The following is a 12,186-nucleotide window of genomic DNA, read 5'->3' on the forward strand; positions in this document are numbered from 1 at the left end:
TACAATTTTTTTGGACCCAAATTATTTTATATTACCTCTTCTTAAATGCTTATTGTATATTGTAGAAGACTACTATGTAAACAACAAGATCATTGTCATGGGCAATCATGTGCTTTAGAAACCTTTTTATTTTAACAAGATCTTCTCTTAGATTCTATTTTAAGTGTTATTTTTGAAAAATCGTTTTCTTTCAAATTTTTTTTTTTTTTTAGCAAATGTTTGTTTAATTGCATTTTAAAATAGCATTTTTTTATATTACTAATTTTCATCAAAATTAATTAAGGAACTTGTTTTTTTTTACAGTTATATACTTATAAACAACTCAAAAACTCTGTTTCAATACTCTATAAAATATTAATGCATTTTGAAATGCTTTCGTTTCTTCTAATTGTAGATATGTAATTTTAAATATTTCTACTATTTGATGTCACATATATGTACACACGTGCCTCATAATTATTTTTATTCTTATAACTATTTTCATTAGAATCTTCAATCATTTAAAATTTTTTTTTTTTATTAAATAATCAATAATTCAATTATTAATTAGAAATCACCATTACACTAAAACTTGCCATTTAAAAGGGCAGTATTTATGTTAACATTGTATACAAATTTTATATAAAAATAACAAGCTTTTTTTCAAGTCAAGAAAAATTAGAAAAGAAAAATACTTAGTACACTTACCAAATCAGTGATCCAGCAATATATTAAATGTTATAGCAAACAACTGATGGAACTCAAAATTCTTTGACAAATTCATGGTCGTATAATTCGAGCAATACCAAAAGCAGCGGCCGAGGCAAATGCCCCAATTACTGCAGTTTGAATGGCACTTCTAATGGGCTTATTTCCAGTGTAATAGCCCTTTACATAGCCAAAGAATAGCAGAGCTATTAACGTGACTATTACAGATATCATTAGGGCATTTTTAGCAATTGGTATGAACATATAAGGAATTAATGGAACCAAACCTCCAATCACATAAGCTATAGCTATGGTGAATGCACTTTGCAGTCCTCTCATAGGATCTGGCTTCTCCAAACCCAGTTCAAATCTGAAATCCAAACCAAAAGAATCAAGTTATTACATTCTTCAAGCAATAAATGTACATAAGGTGTTGAACTTATCTGAATGCCCTTCAAACAGAGAGAGTTTAGATTATTCTTACATACTTGAAAATGAGGGACATTAGGAAAACAAAAATTTCAAATTTAGAGTATAGATGGTTTGACCCAAATACAACTCAAAGCATAACAATCTTTTTACTATCTTTTTAATTTTTAAATCTGTTACATCAAAATTGTCTTCAGACGTATACAAGTAATTACTAGAATCAGTTGCTTTTACATTCGCTATATATGATCTGAGGTAAGATCAATTGCCTGCATTAATTGGAAGTAAATAGCTTAATAATTAATACTATTTGGAGAGAAGTATTTTTCTTAGCTTGGTTATCTTGACCAGTGTGAAACTCCCCTTCCAAGTTTAAAGTCAGAAACTCTGATAACATCCCCAATCTCAAAGTGGGTGTCGGATGATGGAAGAGAAGTGCCTTTGTTATATGGTTTAAAAAGTACGAGAACAAATATATGGCAAATTATGATAAATTCTTCTAATCAAGATATGACGAGTCAGTGATGATATATAGTTTCTTGGCTTGTCATTTGAATAGGCTACGAGGAAATATTCTTAACACCACACAGCTGGATTTTTCAGTCTTTAATGCGGTTCAAAGTAGTCATCAATCCCCAGAGGAGACACATTTGTAGGCACTGACAATTTTGTAAATGAAATACACCAAATTGGATTAAGTACTCTTATTGGCATTAGTTACTGAGCGCAAACAAGTAAATTGAAACTAAAATAACTATAATGCTAAAAGGATATATCTTCAAATTATTGCATCCTCTAAATAGTTACTAAGAGAAAAATAAAAATCTCTTCCACTGTAATAACAAAATATCCTAAATGAGATAACTTTTAAAACCAGGTCAAATTTGAATATGGAACATCCTTATTTCATTGGAATACTTTGCGAGAATGTGGTTCACGATTGGTGAAAGTACACGACTAGGAGTACTTGTTTTTTGATCCCTTTTTCATAAAACCAAAGTTAACCTGTAAAATCTATCTTGTGATCTGTCTTATGACTGTTCACTAAGTGAAATTATACCACCCAATGACCTTGGTTGAAAAAAATTAAACCTACTAAAGCAAAGAAGCATGCATTCAATTTTTTTGGAGTCTGGACTACAAAAAAGAAGATAATGAAACCGGTAGGATATGTTAGAGAGGACCAAAGAATGCTAACCTCATCATAAATTCAAGCCACGCATCAGGGCGCTTCCGCAGTGCATTGACAACAGGCCAATATTCATTGGGATGCAATCCATATTTTGCAAGAATGTCTGCCACCTCAGCAGCCTCTGTAACCACATTATAAAAATGTAATGAGAATCAATCATATATGAAATCATGTAATGCCTGCTTCTGTAATTAGACAACACTCACCAGTGTCTGGTACTGTTATTATTTCTTCTTGCTCACGATTTCTCTCCCTCACGTAGTGATCAGCTTCACTTTTTGCTGCAAGATATCTGCAACTCCCAATGATATGAATCACAGGAGACAAGATGAAAAACTAATGTCAAACATTAATGAATATCAATAGCAACACAACATATCCCTTGCTCTTGTTTATGTCACTCTTGTAACTCTTGTAATTTTTCTAAGTAGTGTGCTATCCTTGTCGAGTATTTAGTTCCACATAAATATTTGTGTGTGTGTATCTATCTAAATGAAGAGCTGCTATGCTTTGTATAAAAACCCTCCTAAAATAATCTTAGGCAGGGTTCCCAGGAGCTGCTCTGATTAGTCTGCCTCAGGTGGTCCCATGCAACTACAGGACACAAAGAACGTCTTCACCTGAAAGCTCAAGCACTGATTGCCTTGGAGGAAGATTTTTGGATAAGAGTAGGTTTGGGAGCTAGGGCGTTGCAGAAGTTGCAGGGTATAATTGACCCCTAAAATATAAAATTGTATCTAATCGAAATTATTCAATTTTTATTTTTCAATTTTCTTTTGTAAACAGAAATCCTAAATTTTCTTTTGTGGTTATATATTTTTTCATAGTGAAGACATAATGGGGGAAATTGATATTGTATTAATCTTTTGTGGTTGTAAGTTTATTGTTAGTGGAATTTTTTTTTTTAACTGCAGAAGGTTAAAGGTTCTAGGGGTTTAGATCTACTTGTTTTGCAGTTATGGGCTGTTAATGTTTTGTACCTGCAAAAAGAATCATTGCTAATTATATTGTTTATTTTCTCTTAAGTCCTTGACAATGAGATAGAACTCCCTAAAATGGCTCCAATTATGCTTTAGAATCATTCCAAGTTGTGGAGATTTATTCTAAATAGCTGAATGAATCTAACCAATCCTACAGCATGACTAAATTTTACATCTTTTTAAAACTCAAAAGTACCATAAAAATAAAATAATGGCATCATATCAAACTGAATAAAATTAACACTTACATGCACCACATATATTATAGGGCACCGACTTCAAAAGCCCTACAACTTAATTAAACTTGATATCTTCAATTAAAAATGTGCACCAGCCTATACTCTAAGATCGAGACATTGACTTACAAGATGATACGATATCAAAAAGCATCAGCTTAACTAAACTCTAAATGTTTGATATTGTAAGGAAACAAATGGAATTTTTTAATTGAAATTAGGACAAAAATATAGTAAGAAGTATAATTCAATTTAAAATCGTGACATGTAATAGAACAGAAAATACAAATCTGAAATAAAAGGGAAATCAAAATCTTTAATTGATTTCAATGGTTGATAGATAGGTTTCCACTGTTTTGATCCTTGTACATGAACTGAATTATTTTGGATGTATTGGAAGCTGATGAAATCTAAATTGGCTTGTTCTCAGAATTTGGCTGGGTTGAATCATGTGTAGAAAATAAACGGTGTAGCAGGTTTCCCTTAGAGTTTTGATGTCTTAATTATGTGGTGCTTACAAACACCTTTAGGAAATATGTTGGATCATAAAGTTCAAGTTCTCTTAGGTTAAACCTTGAAAGAGAAGTGGTATAACAAGCAAGCATGCAATAAGCCCAGATGATATCACAAGCAAACAAAAACAAACCAAGGTAGATTCTCCTTTCATAACTTAGCAGTCAATAGTATATATAGTAGTTAATATTACATTTTGGAAGATTTATCCCACATTGGTTGTAATCCTGAAGTCATTTCCTTGTGAGGGCTTTCTATTGATGCTGCAATAGAGAAAATATCGTCTTAGAATCACATATTGTAGTAGTGCATTACTCTAAAGGAGGTTCCCCCCTCAAAGAAACCCATAATTCTTAAGATTAATATAAGCATTTTTGCAGCATTTTCTAAGCGTTGTGTTATTTTCACATATATTTTTCTATTATGTTGATATTTTCTAGGTGAAGATCTAATAATTATGTCAAAGATCTTCTTCAGGCCACATTTGAATAATTGTGTCAAAGATCTTCTTCAGGCCACATTTGAATAGTAAAACTTTAGGGCTTTCTATGATTGTCCATCATAGCTCTCACCTTGCCCTCTTCAAATCTTAGTGATTAGAAAGTGACTATCCAAAGGATTTTGGTGATCCCCGATTGTTGTAGGAGACAATCCTACACCTGAACCCCTTGAGGAACCTCTGCTCAAGATTTCCATGCATGCCCTTGTTAGCATCACCACACCCCAAACAATTAAAGTCGAGCGTCACTTAAAAAAACAAACCTTGACCATCCTCATTGATTTAGGCAAACACTCGCAAGTTTCTGAACCCTTAGATTGCGAAACAAGTTGGTTGTAATGTGCACCCTTGCTCCAGTTTTGAGGTCATGATTACTAATTGGGACACACTAGCCTACAAAATTCAAACGTCATAACATTTGCCTTTCTATGTGAGATTACAACTTGAAATGTGATATGCATATCCTTCCTCTTTGTAGTTGTGGTGCGGGTCTAGGAGACCAACGGTTACACACACTCAGTCCCATCCGATGACATTTCTCATAGATGTGTAAGTAGTTCACCACTAATGACTAGTGGTACACTCTCTACAAAATTATAGCATGACCCTCATCCATCATTAGTTCCCATAGTAGGGAAAAATCATTAAAGAAGGGATCCTTTCTGTTAGTACTCAACTCTATTCCCTACAACTCTATGAATTTAAAACTTCAATTCAATCATCACCCACCCCTTTGCGTAAAACACTAAAAATTGAACAAATAGTGCATGAACTTCTTATTGTGGTTGGGGTTATTTGACCTAGTATCAGTCCCTATTTGTGTCTAATATTCTTTTGCATGGTACTTGTAGTTATTACTTGTGAATTTTTGGGAACTCAACAAAATCACAATCAAAGGATGGGGCTTGTTCTTTTCCAAAATAAATCTCTACTCTAGATATCATCAAGTGCTTGCATGAAAGAGATATTCCAAGGAGGACCCTTCACACTCATGAAGGCCACTATAAATTTTTGGTTATTAAATTTGTCTTTTATAATGCTCCATCTACTTTCCAAGACCTAATGAACACAAATTTTCAGCCATTTGTTAAAAAATTTATATTGGTCTACTTTGATGACATTCTTGATTCTTGTTTATAGTGGCAAATGGGAAGAGCTCCTCTTCCATCTAGATCCAATCCTCCAAGTTATTATTGTGAACAAGTTGTGTGTAATGTTCGAAGTTCTCTTTTTGCCAAATAGAGATTTTTAACTATTAAGTGGGCAAATAGAGATTAAGTATCCTAATTGTGTTTAGGTCAACCCTACCATAATTTGCAGCTATGAACCAAAATAATCAAATGTCTTTACAGATTCTTGCGCCACTTTAGTTATTAAAAAAAATTTGTCTAAAGATATAGTCAAATATTGCACCATTGGCCACACTCTTCAAGAAAAATGCCTTCTTATGGTATGAAAAGGCATAGGCTTTTGAGTTCCTCAATTACACTTGTTTTAGCACCACCTAAATTTTCAAGCCTTTTAGCATTCAAAGTGATGCTTATAGTAGTGGCATTAATGTTGTATTAATGTGCAACATTTTTTTAGTCCCTCAAGTAGGCTATGGCTATGTGTACTACACTTTTTTAGCACCACCCAAATTTTCAAACCCTGTAGTGGCATTATTGTTGTATTAATGCAACATGGATGCCCACCTGCTTTTACTAGACAAGTAAAAGTTGAGTAGTTGAAATCTTGTTCAATATAATTAGAAGAAATGTTGCATTCTCCATGTTGTCAATAAATGGCCATATTTGGTAGGCCATCACTTTTACATAGAAACTGATTATCATATCCTTAAGTAATTTTTGGAATGTCTCTTCTAAACAAGAAAGGTGGGTCAACAAACTATTGAGCTATGATTACGAATTCACTCAAAAAAGAAAAAGAGAAGAATGTGGCGGTTATCTTCTAAACAAGAAAGGTGGGTCAACAAACTATTGAGCTATGATTATGAATTCATTCAAAAAAGAAAAAGAGAAGAATGTGGTGCCTCTCAAATTGTCTAATTTTTTCTTGACCAAAATTTCCACCTCCATCGTATGCTAATTTCCATTGTTATTTGTTTGTGACCATGACCCAACAATCACTAATAACTTTTGAAAAGGGTTCTTCAAGCTGCAAGGAATCCGCCTTAAAATGAGCTAACTTACCACCTACAACTTGATGGTCCAACAAAGATTGTCAATAAATGCTTAGAGATGTACTTATGTTCCTTTGCTTCTATGCAACAAATCCACTAGGCTAAATAGGCACCCCTTGTTGAATGGTGGTACAACACTTGCTATCATTCTACCACTAAGATGGCACCACATACGAAGCTATGTTTGGCCAAACTCCATCTCTCACATCCTACTTGCTAGGTACATACAAGTTGCTTGTGGTTGACTCCACCATCATCCATGACTCTCTTCTCCAAACTATCAAAGATAAACTGACCAAGGACAAATTGATCAACAACATTCCATGTTGGTGACATGGTCTTCTTATGTCTATAGCATTCCCAACAACCATCCCTCAAGCTTGTTGGCAAATAGAAGCCCACACCTAATTTTAGAGACCTTTTAGAATCCTACAATGCATGGGTGTTGTGGTGTGGCATAGAAGTTGGATCTTCCTTTGTCCTCCAAAGCTTGTTGGAGAATAGAAGCCCACACCTAATTTGATAGACCTTTTAGAATCCTACCATGCATGGGTGGTGTGGTGTGGTGTGGCATAGAAGTTGAATTTTTGTTTGTCCTCCAAGTGACATTATGTTTTCCATGTTTCCTATTTGAAGAAGATCCTTGGTCACCATGTTTGTTCACTAGTCACACATCCTAAATTAGATAAGCATATTTGAGCATTATGTCATTTTTTCATGTATATTCTATTTTGTTGATGTTTTATCGATGAAGATCCTAAGAATACAAATAAACATAAACATACATCAAATCAGCTCATAACAATTAGAAAAGGGAAAAAAAATTGATCCACTTAAAAAAAAATTAAAAAAAATTAGAGATCAATAATCGACTTTCTTAAAAAGTTGCAATTCCCTAAATTGTAAAATGTGCCCCCTTATACACTCTTTGAACTTGGTATCTTTAGTTAAAAAATGTCATTCCCTTAATTCTATGAATGAGAGATTGATGCAACTTTCATAAAAAATCTTCAATATATTAGATTTCAAATATGAAGAACATGTGATAAATAATTGGTAATACAACTATTTTCAGCTACCATGATTTACAAAATGATACAATATTAGAAAGCATGGGGAATGACCTCTATTCCCCTCAAATTAAGATTCTTTAATGATATTTGGATTTTGATGTTTGGGTTTCCAAATCTGAACCCACCATATAGGGAAAGGGTCTAATAGTGGAGCACCCTCTCAAAATTATACATGGCAATATCAAATCACTCCTAAATTTCTAGTAGCTTACTTGACAAGGCACCTACTTATAACTAAGATTTCAAGTACAAATCATCAAATATGATGCCACACAACATATTTTTTGTTGGTGTGTTCGAAAAGACCTAAAAAGGGTAGATTGGTAGTTGTGTATTAAGTTATGATAGTTTTGCATTTAGGTATGTTTTTTCAATGCATCATGTTTTTTCAATGCATCAATGTGACATCACATGATTTGTTGATTTTAGATCTAGGAAATACTTTTGATTCAATTATGAGTGCTCATGATCAACTAAAACAACTTTGGAGTCACTAATTATTAATGCTAAAATAATAAAAAAAAGCTACATTGATTTGTTTTTTAGATCTAGGAAATACATTTCATTCAATTATGAGTACTCATGATCAACTAAAATAACTTTGAAGTCACTAATTATCAATGATATATTAATTAAAAAGAACATTAAATCAACAAATCAAATTTATCTTAACTATTGGAATATGCTCAACTACTAGATCCTTTATCTTAACTATTAGAATATGCTCAACTACTAGATCCTTTTCCATTGTCAATTGACAAATGCTTAAAGACATCGATAAAATAAAATGTGGAATGACAGAAAAATTAAATAAAAACAATGATTAAAAAAGCCAGAGTCAAGGATGGAGTGGGCCACACAAAGGCCTGAGTCGTTAACAAAGAACGAAGACCCCAGCAATTAACCAAGTACAAAGATCCCAGCATGATCAACTACTTTGTCTGAAACACCGACTTCCTGTTGGAAAAGTTGGCACGAGTGAAAGAAATAGGAGAGAAACAACCCTCACCCTCACTTTGTACAACCTAAAGGCCATTAACCTATTTCTTAACTAACTTAAAATCCATAACATTTAAATAACCCCCTCCAGAAAATCATTACCTAAACGACTTGTGAGGTCCACCAGATCTAATCATAATCAATTTTTCTGCATGTATAACACTCACATAAAATCACATTTTGAAATAGAAAAGGGCAGGTGAATCCCCTAAATCAATAGATAACAGTCACATAAAATCACATTTTGAAATGGAAAAGGGCAGGTGAACCCTCTAATTCAATAGAATCGCCTAAAGTAGCGCAAATTTCGAAACATGTAAGGCGTGGATTCAGGTTGGAGTACATGTACACTGTCCAATACACTACTTTCTTCGACAGAAAATTTGCGCTACCTTAGTTAACGCCTATAACAGGGGATCACTTTCCAATAAGACCTTGTGACCTAAAAGCAAATCATTGCCTTTTCTGAATCTACATAACTAGAAAAGTAATACAGGTGAAAAAACAAAGCATCAGTTTTCAGTTATAAGAATATTTTCTAAATCTTCTAGTGTTGTCTCGAACAGGGGATGCTTTATTTTCTAAATCTTTTAATGTGATCTCGAACAGGGGATACATTATTTTCGAATCTTCTAGTGCGGTCTCGAACAGGGGATGCTTTAACTAGCGTTTTTCGCATATTTCAAGTTGGATACTGCATTTGAATTGTGAAGCGGGAGAAAAGCATTCTAATCACGCAAAGAATTTATAATGAAGAAGTCCTGGGCCATCACTGCCCTAAATATCAAAATAATAATCATAATATTCTTGAAATCTCTATAACGAACACAAATTTACAATTTAAGAAAAATAAAACAAAATCCTGATCAAGAGGCGTTCGTTTTCTAACAGTTCTGCGCTAAATATAATAACAATAAAGCAAAGGAAAGAAAAAGGAGAATCTTACCCGCCGAGTCCCATGGAGATGGCCCCCGCAGCGACCTCAGCCAATCCAGCAGTGACGATGATGGAAGATGATGCAGTAGCAGCGGAAAGCCCCGCCGCCAGGGCAAAGGGCACAGTCAGGCCATCAGACATCCCTATTATAACGTCGCGCACAACCTCTCCAGCCGTAAAATGCTTCTCCTGGTGGAGCAGCACCTCCTCCACACCGCCATCATTTACTCCCCTGCCTGCCTCCATAATTCACTTCACCCCTTCCCCTGCTTTGCCTTTTACCTAGGTATTTATAGCCCTCGGCCACACATTTTCCGAGCCTACTCGCCTAGGTTTGGCCGTCCCGAGCCTGTGATCGGAATACACGTAGCACGATTGTACCCATGCTCTCCCATGTTACATAGTTTGGCCCGTGCACGCCACGCGCAACTTGCAACTAGAGGCCTTACACGTGGTCCGTGGATTTTTAGGCGAGGATCTCTACGAATCTCCCATTAATCGAGATCTTGATTCTGAATTGACGTCCACTGAAAAGTATTTGGCTTGTTTTTTCGTCAAATGCTGTATTTTTTAAGCTTCGAATTCCCAGGCTCAGATTTCCACATTCTGAATTGACGTCCATTAAAATGTATTTGGCATGTTTCTCCGTGAATTACTGCATATTATTTTGGAATTGTCAGGCTCAAATTTCCTGTCAAGTGTTTTTTCTGAACTGGACGGTGTGCATGCATTCAAAGCTCTGTGGAGTTCATTCCAGGCTCCCTGGTGTCCATTATTTATATTCTTTTTGTCTCTTTTATCCTGTCTTTAGTAACATTCTCCTCGACCTTTCCCGTCTTTAGTAATATTCTCCTGCTTTTATTTTGTGCCGGTCCATTTTTAATATTCTCGTGTCCTTACTTTTACATCGAAATTTACCAGTCCATTGTTAATACCTAGGGGAAGCGTACCCTAGCTGTTACAGCTAATTTAGCAAACGAGAAATCAGATTTTAGCCCTTTTTTGCTATTTCTGTATGTTACTTTAACTATTTATGGTAATTGTTCTAGCTTTTGGGTAGGAATGACAGATGTTGTGGGATCCGTTATGCATGCAAAGCTCAAAAAGTGATCATTTTGAAGTGTTGTTTGATATCTACTTAAAGATGTTCATAACTGTGCACTACAACCACCTAAAAAATGACCAATACACACAAGTCCTCATGCGCAATGGGTACCAATAACGCTGCACAACAACTCCAATTAAAGTTAAAAAATTCTAACTACGGGTTAAAGTGGGCGGCTATTAGTACATGTGAAATTTATTAATGGGCTTTTGGTTTTTGGTTTCCTTGAAGTCAATAATTGGGAGGCTGGGTGAGCAAGAAGTGTAACGATAATTGAAACATGGAGAGTGCTCTTCCTCTACCTATTTTGATTATTTCTTTTATATAAAAATTTAAGAAGAATATCACCTTAAAAATTGAAAATATATGCTTGATGGTGCACCTAGGTTAAGATTGGGATTTTTGAACTATGCTAAAGTTTTGCTTTTAGTTTGGTTTTTGTCCATCAATTATAAATTGTAGTCTTTTCACATTTATTATGGGTCTTTTTGTTTTGCTCGTTTTTGGATTTTTTTGAAGGATTCAAATTTCTCTATTTCATTATGTCAATTAGAAATTATATGTCTTTTCACATTTATTATGAGTCTTTTTGTTTTTCTCTATTTTTTTGTTTTTATAAGAATGACCAAAAGTGATTATGAAAGTTTATATTATAGGTGTTTTATGAGGCATGTCATTTGAAACCCTACATGATATGGTATTGCATATTTTGGAATTTGATAGTGCTTATAAATGATCAAAATTTTCACTTTAATTGAATGGTTTCCCTTTCAAAGAATGCTCCAAGATTGGGTCAACAAGGTTTGGTTTCTTTATTGGACCAACTAATATCATTCAAAATGTCACTAAGGGGTTTTGGGCAAAAGCAAGTCACGTTGAAGCCATTATCAAACACTATCCTTACCATGTATAGACACTTAGTTTTTGCCACCTTAATGTCATAATCAATTTAGTTTCATCTCATGGACTAATTTTGTTCTCATCCTATTTTTGTCTTATCAACAAATCATCTTGTCAAGTTGTTAATTTCATCATGCTAATATTTGATCATTATGTCAATCAATTAATTATGCTTTATTAATCAATCAATGCCATTTGAAATGACCTTAACATCAACACATAATTAATGATTTAATTATAATTATAGGTAATGGCATAGGGTGATGCGTAAATTATGGTGTTGTAATTCTTGCCACCAAGTTTCAAACTCCTACTAGGGTAATATTGTTTAGTGCTTATGATGGGGCAAGGTCCTTTGTATGTGCTTCATAGGTTCATAGCTCCAGTCAAAATCATTTTCTCCTAAATTTTAAACTAATTAATTAATTAATTTTCTTCCTAATTAATTAATTATA

General features: G+C 34.0%; 1 protein-coding gene across 1 annotated transcript; it reads right to left on the reverse strand.

Moving 5' to 3' along the window:
• Positions 1-635: 635 nt before the first annotated feature.
• On the reverse strand, positions 636-10,004 carry LOC131051571 (vacuolar iron transporter 1). The gene is made up of 4 exons (XM_057986145.2): positions 9,737-10,004; positions 2,515-2,600; positions 2,315-2,429; positions 636-1,057 (listed from the first exon to the last, which is right to left on the reverse strand). Exons 1-4 carry the CDS (start codon positions 9,970-9,972, stop codon positions 760-762), a joined length of 735 nt encoding a protein of 244 aa, XP_057842128.2. The 5' UTR covers positions 9,973-10,004; the 3' UTR covers positions 636-759.
• Positions 10,005-12,186: the final 2,182 nt, after the last annotated feature.

This window comes from Cryptomeria japonica, chromosome 7, assembly GCF_030272615.1.
Source record: "Cryptomeria japonica chromosome 7, Sugi_1.0, whole genome shotgun sequence".
NCBI lineage: Eukaryota > Viridiplantae > Streptophyta > Pinopsida > Cupressales > Cupressaceae > Cryptomeria > Cryptomeria japonica.

What these genes read in the sequence shown, in the direction of transcription:
- LOC131051571 (XM_057986145.2), bottom strand. Translation starts at nt 9,972, where the DNA reads ATGGAGGCAGGCAGGGGAGTAAATGATGGCGGTGTGGAGGAGGTGCTG. An exon ending in ATCTCCATGGGACTCGGCGG is followed by an intron (nt 2,601 to 9,736) that starts GTAAGATTCTCC and finishes TGGGAGTTGCAG; the next exon opens with ATATCTTGCAGCAAAAAGTG. An exon ending in TGGCTTGAATTTATGATGAG is followed by an intron (nt 1,058 to 2,314) that starts GTTAGCATTCTT and finishes TTTGGATTTCAG; the next exon opens with ATTTGAACTGGGTTTGGAGA.